The sequence below is a fragment of the Phytophthora cinnamomi genome (genome assembly GCF_018691715.1).
Source record: "Phytophthora cinnamomi strain GKB4 chromosome Unknown Contig127, whole genome shotgun sequence".
Lineage (NCBI taxonomy): Eukaryota > Oomycota > Peronosporomycetes > Peronosporales > Peronosporaceae > Phytophthora > Phytophthora cinnamomi.
In genome coordinates, this window is record NW_027151060.1 from 581,938 (window position 1) to 601,078 (window position 19,141).

Below are 19,141 nucleotides of genomic sequence, written 5' to 3' on the forward strand. Positions count from 1 at the left end.
CGGACGAGTTGTTTGGTGCGCCGTGTACGACTAAGGGATCAAATGGCGCGGGCAAATTTCACGTAGTAGTACGTACATTTATGCATGGCGCAGGCAAATTACACGTAGCAGTACGTACAAAATGCAACACACTATCATTCCCAAGCTCTTTGATTAACACATCGACATGCATAAAGCTTTATGTGAGAACTGTCACCACAGCAAGGAGGTTGGTAAAATGGATGCAATGCACCCGCAGACAAATCAAACCTCGCAGGTAACTGGCTGCTCCTTTTCATTTCCATGGTCGACGCAGGGTGCGGAGCAACGAGGCTAGATGTGTGAAGAAGCATTGGAACGCACCCCACGTCTCCACTTCGTTGGCGCTACGTGGATTTAGAACCCGGAAGGGCACCTGCAACTCCACCGTTATCGTGGTCGTCAAATTCGCCATTCGCCTCCTGTTCAGCCTTTTCCAGACGAGCACGTTCCTCTCGGATTTTACGGACGCCGCCGCCCTCGCCGAGCTTTGCTCCAGGAAACTTGACGATCACAACGCTCATGTTGTCACGGCTGCGATACAAGAAATAACAACGACATGTTCGGCAGTTAGTATCCATGAGCACAGCAAAGCACAGAATTTAAGAAGCAAGATAGATGCCAACATGCCTTCCTGCGCGAAGGCAGTTGTCCAAGATCTCCTCGGCTATTAACTTGAGGTCCGACTCGCCGTTGTTCATCAGCTGACGGATGTACGCACAGAGCTCGTCGTTGCTCATGACGTCCCAGATTCCGTCGCACGCCAAGATCAGGAACTCCTCGGTCCCGTCGATATTCTGCACTTCAATGTCGGGCTCGGCCGACACCTGCTGTTGCTCGGCCGGCAGCTTCGTGTTGGCCTTGTAGGAGAAGTCTCCGAGCGCGCGCGAGACGGCCAGGTCGCCGTTCACGCGGTTGCTACGCACCAACCCGCCGGCGTTCTCGATGCGCCTGCGCTCTCCCGCCTGCAGCACCAGCCCACCCACCCACCATCACAACACATCAATTACCCATGCACCCCCCCCCACTACGCACAACAGTTCCACGTCGACGTACGTTGATGGGCTTGTGGTCGTAGGACATCTCGACCGTGCGGCCATCCTTGGCCATGACGCTGCGCGAGTCACCCGAGTTGGCCACGATGATGTGTGAGGGCGTGACCAGCGCCGCGATGGCCGTGCAGCCGCTCTGGTCCGAGCCGAAGTTCTCGTCGAACGTCTTGCGGATGCTGGCGTCCAGCTCCATGAAGGCGTCGCGCATGGCCTTGCCGATCTTGTCCGGGTCGGCGCCCTTCGCCTTGCCGCCGGGGAACAGGTCGTCCTTGTCAGCGGCCGCGACCAGCTTCTCCGTGATGCGCTCGGACGCTAGATCCGCTGCCAAGCGGCCGCCGTGGCCGTCGAACACGGCGAACAGCGAGCAGTCAGGGGGCAGCCCCAGCGGCGACACCTCCGCCACGTGCGCGTCCTCCATGCCCGTGCGCCAGCCCTGCATGGTGGCGAGGCCGAACTCGAGGTTGTTGCCCTTGCCGCCATCCGTGTCCTTGTCGGTGATCGGCGTGGCCAGGAAGTTGCCCATGACTGCGCGAGTGGCTCTCGGTTGCTGGTCTGCGCGTGCGACTCGCCCCGAAGTTTGGTGAAAGCGTCGGTGAAGAAGACGGATCCGGAGCGGCGGACACTACCTGTCTTCGCATTGTCGCTGCTTCAACGTGTTTGTATCTCAATAATATCTAATGACAAAAGTTATCGGTAATGGAAACTCTAACAAGCGAAGGTTATTCTTAAAGTCCCTTTCGAAACAGATATGAGCATATTCAAGAGGGTATTTGATATACTGTGCTAGGGTTTGCCTTCAGTTCGATGGGTTGCAATCGGAAATCATGTGCTCTGTACTAATATAGCACTCATTCATCCGATGCGTCCAGCTCGTTCGCGAGAAGTGTGGTTATGGTGGATTAAAAACATGCAACGCCGCGTTTTCGATTACCACGCTCTAGTGAGATCGCATGGCGAAGTACAGCAGCACAAACACCACCACGACGAACAGGATGAGGTACAGCATGTGCTTGCTGCCTCCCTGGTCCATCATGATGCCCAGGCGCTTCATGGTGCCGCCCAGCAGCCCCTCCGTGTTGTCGAACTCCTTGCCCTGCAGCACGCACGCAGCGACACAAAACAAAGAGAAATTACGCCACCGTCAGCCTTAATCAGCAGAATATCCACACGAAGATCCAGAGCAGCCACCGCCCACCATGCCGTCCAGGAATCGGTTCTGGTCCACCACTTCCGCGTGAATGCTACCCGACAGCTACAGCACAGACAGCACGGCAACACAACAGCGTCAATATTTGGTTATTATTGACCAAATGCACCTCCAACGCTCCACGGAGAAGGTTCAGGCAGCGTCCGCCCTCGCACCTGCTTCAACTGAGTGATCTGTAGCGACAAGTGGCTGATCTGCTCATCGTTCTGCTCCTCCAGCAGCCGCTTGGCCTGCTCGCCGTTGTCGACGCTCCCTCCGACCTACCACCAGGCCACGTGCAACGAAGCAACCGGACGTTAAAACTCTCGGGTCGGGACGGACGAACGTGCTCGCTCGCGCGCACCTGTGACCGCGAGGAGGCCCCCGCGAAGAGGGATTCTCGCGCGGAAGACCTTCCGTTCGCCATCCGATTGTACATGAACCTCGCGCGCGCGCTACTCTCTGCGGGGATGGATCAAGACGCCTTCGTCACCTCGACTTTGCTTCGTGCTTTGGCTTTGCTGGCCGCAACGTCATAAGGTATTTTCGGCGAATTTATGGCGTTCGAAGATGGCTGATTGGCTGATGTAGGCCAATCATGGCGTGCCATTTCACAGGTCGGAGATGGTGTGGTGCACGTAAGAACAAATCAACTTCAACGAGAACTGCTTGACGTGAAAACAAACCGCCTCAGGGGTCTAACCCAAGCTGGTGATCGCTCGTCGCTCTCTCTACTGGGGAGCATTTGCTCTTCGGTGGCTAGGAAATATGATGTTGCATTGCACCATGTAATGTGGGGATCCTGTGGATGCTGAAAGTTGACACTCCGTCTGACGGCTCATGGAGCTGAATAGGTGCGTTGGAGGATCGTTCATCTGGAGGGGAACCATATAAAACACGTTTGGTCAGCACTATAATGTGTTCAACGCGGACATGCTGTAATTCAAGAATCTAAGCGCGGTCTCAATAGTTCCAGCATTTTCCAGCCTAAATTTGCATCATTGCATCACACTATTGTTAATGTAGTTGTCACCACCAGTAAGCTTTCAAGTGTTGCGAAATCTGCGATCATGTTGTCTTCGTTGAGTATTATCAAACGGTTAAGAAAGAAAGAAAACGTTGGGTGGTTCACTTCGCGATTTTCTGCCTCCTAGATGATGAACTTGGACGAACATGCACATCGCCAGTACTTCAGTACATCTGGGGAAGTCTTCGTCGCGCAGGACTGTCATAGCACAGTTAGAAAATGTCGCAACTCGATTCCTTGACAAATGGCTGCTTAACTTTGAATTAGCTTTGTTGTTTGGTCACTTGCCTTTGGTCGCAAAAAGACACCACTACACTTCCACATGAGTTGAAAACACTTATGGCATCGAGTCGTCCGGACGCTTGATGATCACTGTCTTGTTCTCCAGGTAGTTGCGCAGGCCCAGCTCGCCCAGCTCGCGGCCAACACCAGAGTCCTTGAAGCCGCCGAACGGCGTGTTACCGTCGAACACGTCGTAGCAGTTCACGTACACAGTGCCCGTGCGGATACCGTTGGAGATCTTGAGGGCGTTGTCGACACTCTTGGTCACCACACCGGCGCCCAGTCCGTAGACAGAGTCGTTGGCACGCTCAATGACCTCGTCGATGGTCTTGAACTTGAGGATGGACATGACAGGACCGAAGATCTCCTCGCGGGCGATGGTCATGTCGTCCGTGACATCGGCAAACACGGTGGGCTCAACGAACCAACCCTTGTTGCCGTGGCGCTTACCACCCGTCAACAGGCGGGCGCCCTCCTTCACACCCTCGTCAATGTAACCCATGATCTTCTCGAACTGGGTCTCGTCAATCTGAGCTCCCTGCTGCGTGCTGGCGTCGAACGGGTCGCCCACAACACGGGCGCGAGCAGCCTCCACCGTGCGCTTCACGAACTCGTCGTAGATACCCTCTTGCACGTACACGCGCGTGCCGGCAATGCAGCACTGGCCCTGGTTCAGGAACAGGCCCAGCTGCGATTGCTGGATGGCGAGGTCGATGTCCGCGTCGTCGAGGATGATGTTGGCAGACTTGCCGCCAAGCTCCAGCGTCACGCGCTTGATGTTGCTCACGTGCGAGGTGCGCATGATCTGGTAGCCGACCTCGGTGGATCCCGTGAAGGCGACCTTGTCGACGTTCGGGTGCTGGGCGAGGTGACGGCCAGCAGTGGGGCCCACGCCAGGCACGATGTTCACCACACCCTTGGGGAAGCCCGCCTCCACGATCAGCTCACCGACACGCAGAGCGGACAGAGGGGTCTGCTCGGCGGGCTTGAGCACCACGGTGTTGCCAGCAGCAAGAGCGGGGCCCAGCTTCCACGCCAGCATGAGCAGCGGGAAGTTCCACGGGATGATCTGAGCGCACACACCAACGGGTTCAGCCTTGGTGTAGCAGAGGTAGGGGCCCGCGATGGGGATGACGGAGCCGTGGATCTTGTCGGGCCAGCCCGCGTAGTAGCGGAGGGTCTTGATCACGAGGCCGAGGTCGGCAGCCTTGGCCTCAGCACACGGCTTGCCGTTGTCGAGGGCCTCGAGGGCGGCAAGCTCGTCGATGTTCTCTTCGATGAGGTCCGCGAGTCTGTTCATCAGAATGCCGCGCTCCGAAGCGGGCATGGTGCGCCACGGGCCCTCGAAGGCAGCGCGGGCAGCGGCCACGGCGGCGTCAATGTCGGCGGAGCCAGCCTCGGCGACGTCCGTGATCTTCTCCTCGGTGGCCGGGTTGTACGTCTCGAAGGTCTTGCCCGACACGGACGGCACGAACTCATTGTTGATCAGCAGGTTGGTCTGCTTGACCTGCACGGGAGTCGAGAAGTGGCGCGACAGCACGAGCGGTGAGGCCTTGGAGGCCGTGGCGGCCGACTTCATGGCGAAGCGGGGGGCTTGACGGAGGACCTGGCGCTGCATGGCGACAGTGGCGGGGGCTGCGGGGCTTGACGGCGGGCGAGCAAAAGGCAGAATGAGCTCTGGCACAGCTCCCGTCCCAGTGCATTGCTGTGCGTCGATGGTGTGTCGATAAGCTGGCAGCTTCAACCACGACAGGTCCTCCTAGCGAGATGCGCTGAAAGGAACGGACAACGTCACTTCGGTGCAGCGCTACGTTTGACACGCTTTGAAAGCGAGGCGAGTGACGTCAACGCGGATAACTTCAACTAGAACAGCGGTCAACGCGTGGAGCTCTCTTCAGCAAAGTATGCCCCCCTTCCGCCATTGGAATTTCGTAAGCGTTGAAGTTTACAGGGGTGAATTGCTGTTCTCGCAGACGGCGACGGCGCTGGCCGCGCGCAGGACCGGCTCCGTGCATGCTCATTCCAGTGCAGACTCCATTTCGTAAGCGCCGCAGTTTACTAGCGAAGCGCACCGGAGAGATGCGGCGGGCAGATCGGGAGCACCTGGTTGAAGTTGCTGTCAATTTCGCCAGGCTGACGCGCATCAAAGTGATGCGGATTGGTGCCATCAATCCGGACCGGACTGATAGTGTACTCCAATTTCGCTGCGGCCGTAGCAAACTGCTTCAGGGAAGGAAGCTCAGTCTTAGAAAGAACCAGTGGGTTTAACTCATGGAGCAGTGGTGCAAGTGGCCGCGGTTGCCATGTCCAAACGTCGTTGACCCCACCGGAAAGTATCTGGTGCAACGGTTTACATTAACTTCAAGTACCTGGCACTTTTGATGCATCGAATCTGCAGGGGGGGGGGCTCGATTGGGCTTGGCGGATTCGACGTTCGGCTTTGAATTTACAAGACTGAGCTTATGGTGAGTTTCGCATTGATAGCGTGTTTCATTGTACGAACATGACCGGAGGGCTCTGCTTTGACTGTTGCATGCCCCACATCATTGTTATGACCGTTGCAGAAAGTCACTCCATCCCCAGTCAATTCAAAGCCAATATTCTGCAGCGGAAGTCGTCCATGCGAGTCGGGATGCAGTACTTCTTTTCTTCCAAGTTGGAAGTTCCATCTGCTGAATGTCTTGGTGGTTGTTGTGGGGTAATATCTGTGACTCTCCTGCTGGCGAACGTGGCACTCTTGCCTGCCGGAATGGCAGTCATGGTGATCGTGGCGTATGTGATACTCCTACTCGACATTGTCCAACAAACTTCTCAAACGTGCATGAAGTGCTTCGGCAATGGGGTACTAACCAATAGTCTATTGGTACTGTGTTGGCTGAACTGTAGGGACTGGTGCTAACAGCGCTGGTCTCTTCAACCACGGAAGAGCACCATATCAAAAGCTGAATCTCAGAACGAATGAAACACAGTGCTGTACACACTTTGTTGTTCTAACCTAGGGTTGGTTGTGATGGCACGTCCAGGTCCCTAATTTGCTGTGCTCGAGTTTATCTAGGTGTGCTAAGTGCAGCGTCTGCCTGTAGACGAACACCTCTCGTTGCAACTAAGAACGCATGGACACTCGAAACAAAGTGGTCGACGAAATGGTTATAAAAAGAGGCATCTCCATTCAACTACGATGTTAAACCGAGCTACAAGCCGAAACAAATCCGGACGCAAGAGACCCGCCCGCGCTCAAAGGCACCGGGCAGAACCACGACAGAAGATTTTGCTCGAGCTAAACGCCTTACAGACGGTCGTAGAAGCGGTCAAGCGGGGGCACGTCCGGAGACAGACCCTTGCGGACACGCACGCCGTTCACCAGCTTGCCGGCCATGTTGTTGGTGTCGGTCGGGTCGCCGCCAATCGCCTGGTAGTGGTCGAACACGCACTGCGGGAAGGCCTTGCCACCCGTAGCCTGACGCAGGTCAGCGGTGAAGCCGAACGACTCGTTGACGGGAAGGTAAGCCTTCAGCTGCATCATCGGGGTACCCGGGCGCTGCTCCTCGGCGAAGACGTGGCCACGACGGCGGGTCAGCACACCGTAGACACCGCCAACGGCGTCCTGGGGCACCTGGATGTCGGCAAGGAAGACCGGCTCCATAAGAGCGGGCTCCGACACGAGCTGGCAGGCGTACACCACACGGCGGGTGGTGGGCAGAATCTGGCCCATACCACGGTGAATAGCATCAGCGTGGAGCACCACATCCAGCAGGTTCACGCGCATGCCGCGCACGACCTCCTCGCAAAGCACACCGTCCTTGGTGGCCCAGTTGAAGCCGCCCAGCACGGACTCCTTGATTTCGTTCAGGTACGACACACCCTTGGTGGCGTCCACGAACACGTTGGCACCCGTGCCGTCCGGGCCGTAGCCCCAGATCTTACGGGCGTCGGTCACGTCCCAGTCGTGGTTGTCGGCAAGGTAACGAGCGCGAAGCTTGAAGTCGTAACGGGGGCTCACCTCCTCCTTGTCCTCCTCAATCTCCTGCGTCAGCTCGTCGCCCAGAGGAGTGGCCTCGCAGAACAGACGGTTGTGCTTGTTGGGCGACTTCGACAGGCACGTCTTCGACGAGTTGCCCGTGATCGTCTCACGGTAAGACACAACGGGCTCCGAGATCTTGACCTCCGTGCCCATGAACTCCTCCTGCAGATCCTTCAGACAGATCTCAAGGTGGAGCTCACCGGCACCGGCGATAATGTGCTCACCCGACTCCTCCGTGTAACACAGGACCATGGGGTCGGACTTGGACAGACGCTTCATGCCCTCCACAAGCTTGGGCAGGTCCGAAGCGGTCTTGGGCTCAACGGCCACACGCACAACGGGCGACACGGAGAACTTCATGGTACGGATGGTGTGGCCCGTCTCGGACGTGGTGATCGTACCAGACTTCAGCAGGTACTGGTCAACACCCACCAGGGCGCACGTGTTACCGGCCGGAATGTCGGGGGTCTGCTCGACGTAGCGGCCCATCATAATGACCGTACGCTGAATGTTCTTGACCCACAGGTCGGTCTTCTTGCCGGGCACGTAGTTGGGGCCGAGCATGCGCACCTTCTGGCCAGTGGCGATCTTACCAGCGAACACACGGCCGAATGCGTAGAAACGACCCTTGTCCGAGGTCGGCACCATCTTGGACACGTACATGACCAGGGGACCGTTGACGTCGCACTTGCGGATAGCCTCAGCGCACTCGTCGTCCTGGGGGCCCTCGTACAGGGTGTCCACACGGTAGCGCTGGGCCGTCACGGGGGACGGCAGGTGCACCACAATCATCTCCAGGACGGCGTCGGCGGCCGGCAGCCAGCGCTGCATGACGCGCTTCAGCAGGGGCTTGCCCGACAGGTCCTTCTCGTCCGACTTGAGCTCAACGCCCACAGCCTTCATCATCTTCTCAAACTTGGCCTTCTTGTCGTTCATGATGGCGTCGAACATCTTGATGATGGGGTCCATGATGAACTGGCAGAAAGCACGCTTGAGGGAGCCCTCGGCGTTGTTCTTGCTCGTCCACTTCTTGTTGGCGGCGTCGAAGTACCAGTCGCCCCACAGCTTCTGCATCATCTTCTCCTCAGCAATGCCGAACTTCTTCGAGTAGAGGCGAGCGAACTTCTTCAGGGTGAAACCCCACTGGTGGAGACCCGAACCGAAGGCGACCGTGCCCTTCTCGGGGTACACCTGGACGTCGCCGAGCTTCTCGTCGAAGTAGGTGGCAATGACGACGTTCACCGTCTCAATGGCGCGCGTGAACGACTGGTAGCAGTCCTCGGGCTCAAGGTGCAGCTCGAGCAGAGCGCGGTCCACCTTGTTCACCATCAGCACGGGCTTGACACGCTCGCCGATCGACTGGCGCAGCACCGTCTCGGTCTGCACGCAGACACCCTCAATGCAGTCCACCACGACCAGAGCACCGTCCGTCACACGCAGGGCAGCCGTCACCTCCGACGAGAAGTCAACGTGACCAGGCGAGTCGATCAGGTTGATCAGGTACGAGTTCTTGGAGATGGTCACCTCCTTCGAGGCGGCGGCCTCCTCGGCCGACTCGTGGGCGATGGCGGCGGCGGTGGCCTGCTCACCGGCGTCCATGTCGTACTCGAAGAACATCGAGATACCCGTCGACTTGATGGTAATGCAACGCTCCTGCTCGTCGGCGCGCGTGTCCGTGAAACGGGCCTCACCGGCGTGCTTGGCCGAGATAATACCGGCCTTGGACACCAGCGAGTCCGTCAGCGTCGACTTGCCGTGGTCGACGTGGGCAATCACGGACATGTTACGAATGTTCTTCGTGTAGTCCATGATCTCACGCATCTGCTCGACCGTGAAGTTCACCTGAGGGGGACGGAGGGGAGGGGAAGATGTATAGCATTAGTTTCTTCTTCTACGGAATGTTTATGGGCTGTCTGCCCGCCCGTGTGAGGGCGGGGTGCTTCATGTATGTCATGCTGCTGCTGTGGGCACTGGGGCTTACCATGGTTGCTGCTGCGGTGGGGGGTTAGCGGCGGTGTGGTGGCGTCGGGTGCTTGGGCTTCTCCCTTTCGGACTAGCTGGATCCAAAAGAGGAAATGGCGCTCAGGCTCGGGAGCCAACCGAGCGCGAGGAAACGCGCCGGCCAGGGGAGGTCCTAAACAGAGAAAAGAGCCCACAAACGGGTGGAGCAGAGCGCCCGCGCAGCCGGCAAAGCTATGGCCCCGTGTATGCTCCATACAATCCTGCCGTCAAACCGAGGTGCATTGCTTCTCCGAGGTTTTTCCCGGTGCTGAAGGAGTGATGGTCGAAAGACCCAAAATATAGGCACTCGATTGGGCTCCGCTGGTCGCCGGCCATGCTGCCTGTTGCTGCGAGCCGCTTTCCAACCGCAACAGCAACTCCTGTTCCCGAAGCTACACGCACGAATGCGGCCTGCTAGCGTCGCGGCTTCAGATTCCGCGCTATGATTTAGAGATTCGGGACCCGGGTGCCACACCGGCACATTTGCCAATCCAGTGTCAGCAGAGGGAGACGCGACGATGCTGCATGCAGCAACACGTATTACATCATCTAGCAACGGCATGGAATTCATGTTGTCTCATCCGCGTTCGCTATGCTACTCATCGCGCTCGTCGGGACAACAAGCTGCTCCGCTTCGGAAATGGGTGCTTCGCGAAATGGGCACTTCAACCTCGAATCAGACCGCCAGGATCAGACCGAATTGGCGCGGAAGATGCCGTGCCGTGCGGTGACAGCAGATGGAGAATCTTGCTGGTGCGGAGAAGCATGCCTGCGGTGCCGTTGTCGGAAGAATATGGGAGCAGCAGCGGCAATGATAACGGCAACGACGCCGACGCTGACGAAGGCTTCTCTCTTCTCCGCCCGGCCCTGCCCTGGCGGTAAAATCTGCTGTAGGCAGGGGTTGCCTACATCGCCTGCGCGCGATCTTTGTGCCTTTGATTGCGTAGGGAAGAAGGGAAGCGTCATGAGCGAGGCGCGTGCTCTTCTTCAAGGCTGTGTGTTCTCTCGGGCGAGAATTGCCGCATCAGCAACAGACCCCCACTGCCGGAACGACGGCGATGGCAATGGTGGTGTCCGCTGCAGGGGCGCGTGGTGTTTGAAACGCCCCCGCGCTGTCTCATTACTCACTCGGAGCGTGGCATCTGAACAAAAGCACATTAAAGGGCAACTCGGCCGTCGATGCCGCCGCTTTAGCCGTATTGACGATCGTCCGTGCATGACTCAACCTGCTCGCACTGAAATTTCATAGGCGCCATTCACGGGCTGCCCCCGCCCGGCGTTTGCTCAGCGACGGGAAGCTGATGCGAGGACACTTTGCCACAGTTTCCATCGACTGATCAGGTGTGGGGGCATTCAAATTTCAACAGCGTCCGCGCGAAGCGTCCACTCAGCAGAACACGTTTAGCACGAACTGACACCCAAGCTTGTTCGCACCGTCGACCACCAAGAAGCTACGCGACCATAGCGAGGAAAAAGCGCGAGTCCGGCGGCCCGAGAGGCCCGAACCTGCTCCCACGGTGGAGACCGTAAGGCTAGGGAGGAATCTAGCCGCCTACGCGCAAGCAAACACAGTGAACGCACAATCCCGTTGCATAACATAATTGCGAACTCGTGCTTTTTGCACGCGTAGTTCATTAATTGGTCTAGTGCTCGCTTTTCCTCAGGCAGGCAAAGTCCCCGGCAACCTGCCGGTCGCAAGCAACAAGTTCGTCCCCCGCCCTTTCTGTCTACGCCGCCGACGCGAAACTCGGTCACGCAGACAAAGAAAAGGACTCGGGCGGCGCTCGTCGTCGTCATCGGCCCGGCTGGTGGCAAGCCTGCATCTCCTTCGCAGAGAGCGGGCCTACATGAAGGCGCTCTGCTGGCACTGCTTGAACTGGTCGAGGTAGAACTGGCAGGCGCTGATGTCGTTGCTGTTGGTGTTGAGGCACTCGAGGAAGGCCTTCTGGTCGGCGCCGCACTGGTTCTGCTGCGGCGGCTGCGCGGCCTGGTAGTCCTGGGCCGGAGCGGCTTGCTGCTGCTGCTCCTGGGGGGCGTCCGAGCCCGAGAACGAGTTGGCCACGGCGCCCACGGCGCGGTGCGCGATGGCGCTGCCCGTGCCGAAGGCCATGCCCTGGGCCACCGTGCCCATGAGGCCGCTCATCATGCCGCCGCCGCTGCTGCTCTGGTGCGCCGGAGGGGGAGCGGCCTGGGTCTGAGCGGGGGCGGGCGCGGGGCGACGCGGCTGGGCCGGGGCGGGGGCGCGGCGCGGGGCCGGGCGGGCGGCAGGACGCGAGGAACGAGAGCGGCCCATAGTCTTCTGTGGTCTTGAGTCTTGGGGTGTCGGTTAGATTCTGACGATCCGCTCTCGTGCGGCTCCGTCGTGTGCCACACCATGTACACACAACGAAGAATCGAGAATGACAGGGGTCCGTTTTCTTGTCTTGAAAGCTGTTGGGTAAAATGGCTACACTAGCCAACCGGCATAGGTCGCGAGATGAAGACGATCTTGACAGCGGAATGGTTGCAGGCGAGCATCACTCTTGCTTCTGTTTACTACACGTGCTTCGCGCATGTTCCGCCGTTGCGCTCGATCTGCTCGACGCGAGCCGTCAAATGCTGCAGCTTCTTGTCCACGTCGTCGAAGCGGGCGTTCAGCTGCGTCTGCATGGCCGTCACTTTCGCAAGAATGAGCTCCAGCAGGTCCTTGTTCTCGCCGCCGCTGCCACCGTCAGCGGAGCTCTTCGTCGTCTTATCAGCAGCAATTGCGGACGGTTCCTGTGCGCTGCCGGGTGGTTTGGTGTTTGATGTGGGTCGTGTACGGCGGGGCACCTTGAATCTAGACAGGAAGACTGGCTGCGGCTGGGTGTTTGCAGGAGTGTGGAAGAAGGTGGCGCGCTTGCGCTTCTCCGTGGAGGCAATGTCCGCGAACGGGGACTTCTCTGCGAGATAGATTCCGCGGCACACGTGCGTTGGCGGTAGTTCCTGGGTCACGAACGTATGGGCAGGCAAGCGTTGCAGTTAGAACAGGGCGTATTATTCTCAAGCGATCCATGCTGGCTCACCAATTCACCCGAGAGGGAAGCAGTCCACTCCATTCGATCGGATACATCCAAGTGCGCAACAACCAGGCGCGGCGACAAGCAGCTTCCAACAATGACCCGCATCCCCTGCTCGTCGATTGGGGACGTTAGCTTGACCGGTTAGCACAAGGAATGACTAAATGTGACGAACCTGAGCTAGGAGAATATTGGGGGAAGACAAATGGGGCAGATCAAGGATTGAAGTGAAGCCCCAACGTCCCGCTTTGAACTCGGCGATGTGCAAGTGCGAATACGGTTTCTCACCAGACGGGTTTAGGCGGACGCTGGAAGCCTGGGATTCCATACACGCAACATTAGTCATATAACGGCGTTTGCTATCAGCAAAAGCTGGTTCGTACGTCGACGCGGTTTAGTATTTGCAGCGAACTCTGGTTAGAACTGGTTGAGACGCGTATCGATGTCAAGTCGATGATATCGCTAGATGGAGCTACCATTTGCTCGCGGATATTCAAGCGGTAGGGACTTTCAGGGCGCAGCAACAAACTTGGCGAATTATCTGACCCAGCTGAAAGAGTCTCCCTGCGTTCGGTGCCCATCGCTGAGATTACTAGATCCGCGCGCGAGATACCTTCGACAATCAACTTCGTGTCCGTCGCGAGAATGCAAATTGTAGGGGATACCCGCGCCACTGCACCAATAGGACCGACACTGGTATCCAATAGAAGACCTTTGCCGCCAGAGCTACTAACGTTGATCTGGTCGTGTTTCGGAAGCCCCGATAGTAGGGAGTCCGGATCTGCCCAACTGAAGCAGTGAAGCGTATGATTCTGGGCGCTAAGGATCAGTTAATAGTTAGGAATGTCATTTTTATTGTTCAGGCAAACATTTCGACGTACATTGACACCTGCAGGCCGCAGGGACTCCACGAACATGCCCCCCAAGCGTGTCGGGTAGTGCTCTCACTATGAATCGTTCGCCATGATAAGGATGAATGCGACGCGTTGACCAATTGGAGCTCCGTTTTCGAGTAAACCTTTGCATAAATGTTAGCACACTCATTAGAACAACTACAGTACAATCATAGACGTCTGTTGCTGTCACATACAAGTAGAACTTCGCTGCACGGGTTCCAAGCCAATCCTCGTGCGTGATTGATCTCCACTGTGCCTTTCAAAATTGCCGATATGCCACTTGTTGCAGTGACCTCCCAAATCTCCACTCCAGTAGTCGAAGCCAGCCCCAGCAGACTCTTCTCTGTGGATCCATTATACCACGACACCAGCCGATAACGCGACGTCTTCTATAAAGAACAGAAGTACCGAAGTCAATTGCCTCACACTACAACACTCTTTTGTACTTCACGTCCCAGTACCCACACTGTCCGAACTATCTTCATGTAGAACCAAAGAGTCATTGGGTTGGCCCAAGATGCCGCGTGCAAACCCTGTCATGGTGTCTGCATATCTTGTGATGACTACAGTTGGGCCGAGCGACATCGCGGACACCTGCAGCTTCGAGTTGTATCCTGCAGAAAAGAATCTAGTTAGGTACCAAACTCGCGCTGGAAGAGAAGTAAAGGTGTCTGCGTCTGCACCATTCTGCAGCAGGTTGCTCTTGTCCCCCGTGGCAACTAGCGCTTCGCTCCACTCTGCCGGCCCGTTGATCAGCATCCTGCTTCCACTCGATAATGTAGACATTTGATTCGTAGAAATTGCGCCACGCTCATTCGTAGTATTTCCGACATTGAACGCTGAATTGAAGTTGCTAATCGAAAAGTCGCGATACGGATTTCACGACTCTCGGGTTTGAATGCACGTTGGTACGACTTTGGCCGTAGTCAATATTGTCGCCGCCATCGCTACTTTTTAAACCGTCTGATGACGACTTAAAAGTCGTCATCGTCAAAGCGTGGGCGACAGTTTTCCCATTTCAAGGGGATCGTGAGCCCACGATTATCACGCAGAAATTGGAGGCACAATTCGGCTTTTGTTTTGTCACGGCAAACGGAGGCAGCATCGCTCATCGTAGCTTGAGGAAACCAGCCACCCCATTCATCTTGAAACGCCATAATCTTGCCGTTCCTCAGTCTCGCATACTCAGTATGCGCATAGAGGAAGCTCATCTCCTCCATCGTATCAACCACATCGTCAATCATCCGGTAGCCCGAAGTGATGAACTCCTTACAGATGAAAGAATCAGCCCTGAGTTGAAGACCGCGCTGTTCCAGAGCTCTCGCTAACCTACGATATCTTATACTGGCGCCTTCGAGCTCGGCTTCATTAGCCATCTTCCAGGAAACACTCTCGACATACGCCGCGAATCCTGGTGCTAGTGATTCCAAGTAGGCCTCTCGTTCTTTCTTCTTTTTCTGCTTTATTTCAGTCAGCATTGTTCTCTCCGCGTCTCGTTGTGCGATGTCCCTCACCCACGCCAGCTTCAACCCGAAGAAGCGCAGCACGCAGTTTTCCAGCTCGACGCGATCGTACAGCGAGTTTTGCCGGCCAGCTTCGCGCAGAACTAACGAGAGATGTCTCACACCGTAGATCTCTTTCGCCACCTTCCTTGTTGCGAGTGGTAAGTAACTTTTTGTCTTCGACTCGCACTCGCGACAGAGCCCGCGCAGAATCACAGAGTTGTCGTTCTCGCACCGGCAGCAGTACCTTGCCAACGGAGCTTCACAGGTTGGGTAGCGATCTCCCGTGACCGACTGCAGCTTGGTGAGCGTTTGGTTGCCCAAGTAGCTGAGGATGTGCTCGAACACGACGTCGTTCAGGATGCAGAAGCCATTGACCCGGAGGTTATTGATCGCCGCTTCCTGTTATTACAACCAACTGAATTGCCTTCAACCCTTGAATATTATAGTCGCTGCAATCATGTAAAATGTCTTGGTCTTGAATTTGTTTCATGATTTAATCTCTTCCTCTGAACCCGGCAAAATGGAGAATGACGTACTGCTAGTGGAGCTTGAAGCGTCACCGTGGTTGACTCGCATCACTCTTTCGGGGGTACTTGGAACAGTGTCGCTCACTTGAAGTCCATACAAATGAAAAGTGAATGACGACCCCATTACTGACTTTTTTTTAAAATAAAAGTCAATAATGCGGTGGTTAAAAAAAAAGATTAAAATCTACGAACGTAGGGCTGAGTCGCGATGGTGTGCTTGGAACAGCAGATGGGGCCGTGGAGGTAGCGGACTCGAGCTCGGAATATGAAGTTTCTCGAGACGAACTCGATCTGTATGTCAACTCACTGCCCTGGAGTTGCTCGGGCTTCCACTCACCAAAAACGAAACATGTCAGCTTCACTGACAGCGCCACCACTATCATCACAACGACGGCGCCAACCATATCGAACAACACGATGAAGGTGGCGTGCGCTGTGGGGTTGTCTTGGGATGTTAACCACTGGTATAGGAATGGAGTGTCGCGATGGCTGAAGCAGCCTGGATCACAGCGGCAGATCTTAGATACAGCAAAGTAGAGAAATCCGGCCCAGACCCGACGAGTCTAATCAATGAGTGGTTCTGTTCTCTCGGACCCGCCATTTTGAATCGTTTGTACATTCTTCGGGAACAAGACGGCTTTCTCCTGTACAGCGCTTGACGAGACGACAGAGTTGGCGACGTTGACAATGTAAGCATCTGCACTCACCAAGGGAGGTAAAGTACTCGTTGCGGTGGCGAAGAAAACGTATCCGACGTAACCAACACACATAAGCACACAAGGCACAGCCCATAAGATATTCAGCGATCCATACAGCACAGCCAAAAGAAGCCCCGCTATGCATTGAAGTTGCGAACAATAAGCTTCTCATACACGCTGGAACGTGCTGACCCAAAGCCTTTGCATCAATTGCCCCCGCACTTGAAAATGTAAGATTCTGTAGGTATTCATCATCAGCCGCGATATATGGATAGGACGTCGAGCGAACTGGCTCGTCATCTTGCGGGTTTAGTTTTTCTCATCGTCATTTCTTTTAAGAAGTTTTAAACAGACAAAAAACTCTTGCAGCTTCATCGCACACGAGCTATCATTGTCATCTGGGCGTTCACCGTAGGGTATACTTCGAAGTCGTTTAGTTGCTGATCAAGACGTCGAGGCTCTGAACCGTAAAAATATCATCGCTTGTCAAATGCTACGCTGCAATGCACTCCGCAAAAAAAACGGTATCATCCGAGCAGCTTCAATATCTGATTCGATCCCAATCGCTCTACAAGACAGCAAGAAAGCACCAGTGACTATGGGTAAATGTAGCCAAGCCAGCACAGTTCTTCCTCGTAGGTAGTACATCACATCGGACCGCCAAATCACACAACCTGCTCATTCCCGAATCTGTTCACAAGTGTAAACACTTCGTTAAAGACATACTGAATTTCCGTCAAAACTCCAGGCGATGAAGTGTCAGTTAACACCGAGACCACGCACGACGTTCGCACTACAGCGTTGTCACTGCGCCCGACGTCGCGACGGGAGTGCCTGACTCCAGCTTCGCGAAGTCTATTGTGCTTGACCCATTCTCGGGGGTCACTGGAATTCCCACGTCAACCTCGCATTCATCCTGTTTTTGCGTTTCATTTTCTTCCGACTTCCATTCTCCACAGACTCGAGTCGTGAGGTTCACAGATAGCGCTGTCACCACAGACATCCCAACGAAGCCGATAAACTACATCGAAAGAGACGATACGACGTAAACGATGGGATTGTCGTGGAATGTAGCCTGATTGCCAATAATTGGTGCGTCGCCACCGCTGAAAATCACCAGTGCAGGCAAAATCACCATGCAGACAAGTACCGCAGCACTCAGAACGCCAACGACAACCTTGATCACCGCAAAATAGTCTCAAGGGGTTAAAAATCTTGCTTTGTATTCCGACAGTCGAGCGGTTCTAAAACTACCCCAATATCGAAACTCGCTTCGTTGAAATCGCTGCTGTCCCGAAAGAAGGTTTCAGGAATGTTCTCGGTGGTAAATTACGGTAAGGAAAAAAAAACTGCCGGTGTACTGTTCCATGACCGACTACTGTCAGTGACAGTCTGTCACGCCATCGCCCACACGAGATGCTCCTGGTCAAGACAAAAAACAATTGAGCTGCAGCCTCGAAAGTAAAAGTACATGAATTACACGCATAGTACCAGGATGCCTTTATCCAGCAGCGATAGAAAATCGTTGCGGGGCCTTTATACCTCAAGCTCCGCATTGGATCGTTCTCTACGAGTCTGTGGCGTAGTTGTACAACCTCGGGTTGACGTACGCGAGCGGGCATACCACGACGGCGGCAATGGTGACCCACGTGGACAGCACGACGAAGCCCACGCCGGCCACCACCATGAGCATGAGGATCATCGGCAGCAGGAACATCGACAGCAGCGCCGCCCAGCACATGTGCCACTTCTCGGCGGTCGCGGCCTTCAACAGTAGGCACAGTCCTCGGCGCACTTCTGATCGAAAGCAGGTCAGCACCTCCATGTTGCGGAACGATCCGGTGTCCTCGACGCGGAACGAGTGCAGGTGGTCACCGCTAGCGACCGACAGCTCGGCCGTCTCGGGCTCGCTCTCCACCTCCGTCCACGACGGATGCACGCGCCCGTCGCTCTTGACGGGGTTCAGAAGCCCCTTGGGCTTGCTGGCCATGGGTGATGCTGGCCGGATGTCCTCCAGGCTACTTTGACGCTGGATGTCGCTGCGGCGGCGTCCTTGGCCCAGCGTCTTGGAGCCCACCACGTCCAGCCGGATCTCCTCGACCGGTACCATGGCGGCGAAGCTCTTGGGGGCGGGGCGGTGGAACGCGGCGCCGACGGAGGCAACGGCCACGCGCGGGCCACCGCGGAATCGGCGTACGTCGCCGTCAAGGGGTCGGCCCACCTGCATGTCCGGGCTTGGAAGCGAGTCTGGAACTGCGGCGTCTGGTCTCGGTGATCATGATCGCCGCTGTTAGATGGGGACCGACAGGCGGCTGCCCAAGGAAGCAGTCGACGAGGTCCGTTATGCGAGCGACTGAAGCGTATCCACACCTGATTTGACGCAGAAGGTTCGGCGAAGCAGACGCTCCGAGACGAGTGGTCGCGCGCTGTTGCGGTGCCCACTCGGCAGTGCAGCGCTGGGCAAAGCAGACTGCGCTGGCATGGCAAAGAGGGAAGGACGAATGACATGATTGATATATATATCGTACATGTATTCACCGACTTGGGCTTACATGTAGAAAACGCGAACGAACTTTTCTGCCAACCTCACGGACAGCTTCGCCACCTTGAACAGCCTAGCACCACCGACTACCCAGAGGCTGCAGATCACACCGACGAACAGGACGGGGCTCTGGCCGAACGAGATCAAACTGCGCAGGATAGGCACATTGCCGCCACTGGAAATCGCTACGAGGTAGGATTACTGCAAAGATGACCACCGCAGCACTCAGCAAGCCTTTAATAACAAAACAGGCAACAGGGACCATTGTTTCCTATCTCCGCACCGCTCCAGTTGGCCACGCAGGAGACGCATGCTCGAATACGTCAGCGAGACACCTGTCTACATCTA

General features: G+C 56.1%; 7 protein-coding genes across 7 annotated transcripts; all 7 read right to left on the bottom strand.

Moving 5' to 3' along the window:
- Window positions 1-365: 365 nt before the first annotated feature.
- IUM83_07173 (putative protein phosphatase 2C) lies at window positions 366-1,593 on the bottom strand (the record flags this gene model as incomplete). The annotated part of the gene is made up of 3 exons (XM_067931442.1): window positions 366-552; window positions 649-983; window positions 1,075-1,593. 3 exons carry the CDS (start codon window positions 1,591-1,593, stop codon window positions 366-368), a joined length of 1,041 nt encoding a protein of 346 aa, XP_067780387.1.
- A 414-nt stretch (window positions 1,594-2,007) lies between these two features.
- Window positions 2,008-2,683, bottom strand: IUM83_07174 (uncharacterized protein; the record flags this gene model as incomplete). The annotated part of the gene is made up of 4 exons (XM_067931443.1): window positions 2,008-2,163; window positions 2,266-2,322; window positions 2,433-2,537; window positions 2,621-2,683. The coding sequence occupies 4 exons, from the start codon at window positions 2,681-2,683 to the stop codon at window positions 2,008-2,010; spliced, it is 381 nt and encodes a 126-aa protein (XP_067780419.1).
- Window positions 2,684-3,620: 937 nt separating this feature from the next.
- IUM83_07175 (aldehyde dehydrogenase, mitochondrial precursor) lies at window positions 3,621-5,183 on the bottom strand (the record flags this gene model as incomplete). Its single annotated transcript, XM_067931444.1, has 1 exon — window positions 3,621-5,183. The coding sequence occupies one exon, from the start codon at window positions 5,181-5,183 to the stop codon at window positions 3,621-3,623; it is 1,563 nt and encodes a 520-aa protein (XP_067780393.1).
- Window positions 5,184-6,851: 1,668 nt separating this feature from the next.
- IUM83_07176 (translation elongation factor aEF-2) lies at window positions 6,852-9,570 on the bottom strand (the record flags this gene model as incomplete). The annotated part of the gene is made up of 2 exons (XM_067931445.1): window positions 6,852-9,428; window positions 9,568-9,570. 2 exons carry the CDS (start codon window positions 9,568-9,570, stop codon window positions 6,852-6,854), a joined length of 2,580 nt encoding a protein of 859 aa, XP_067780392.1.
- A 1,860-nt stretch (window positions 9,571-11,430) lies between these two features.
- Window positions 11,431-11,733, bottom strand: IUM83_07177 (uncharacterized protein; the record flags this gene model as incomplete). The annotated part of the gene is made up of 1 exon (XM_067931446.1): window positions 11,431-11,733. The coding sequence occupies one exon, from the start codon at window positions 11,731-11,733 to the stop codon at window positions 11,431-11,433; it is 303 nt and encodes a 100-aa protein (XP_067780418.1).
- A 389-nt stretch (window positions 11,734-12,122) lies between these two features.
- Window positions 12,123-14,280, bottom strand: IUM83_07178 (uncharacterized protein; the record flags this gene model as incomplete). Its single annotated transcript, XM_067931447.1, has 8 exons — window positions 12,123-12,551; window positions 12,632-12,736; window positions 12,801-12,941; window positions 13,009-13,444; window positions 13,507-13,643; window positions 13,716-13,910; window positions 13,987-14,135; window positions 14,205-14,280. 8 exons carry the CDS (start codon window positions 14,278-14,280, stop codon window positions 12,123-12,125), a joined length of 1,668 nt encoding a protein of 555 aa, XP_067780395.1.
- A 3,538-nt stretch (window positions 14,281-17,818) lies between these two features.
- Window positions 17,819-18,478, bottom strand: IUM83_07179 (uncharacterized protein; the record flags this gene model as incomplete). The annotated part of the gene is made up of 1 exon (XM_067931448.1): window positions 17,819-18,478. One exon carries the CDS (start codon window positions 18,476-18,478, stop codon window positions 17,819-17,821), a length of 660 nt encoding a protein of 219 aa, XP_067780394.1.
- Window positions 18,479-19,141: the final 663 nt, after the last annotated feature.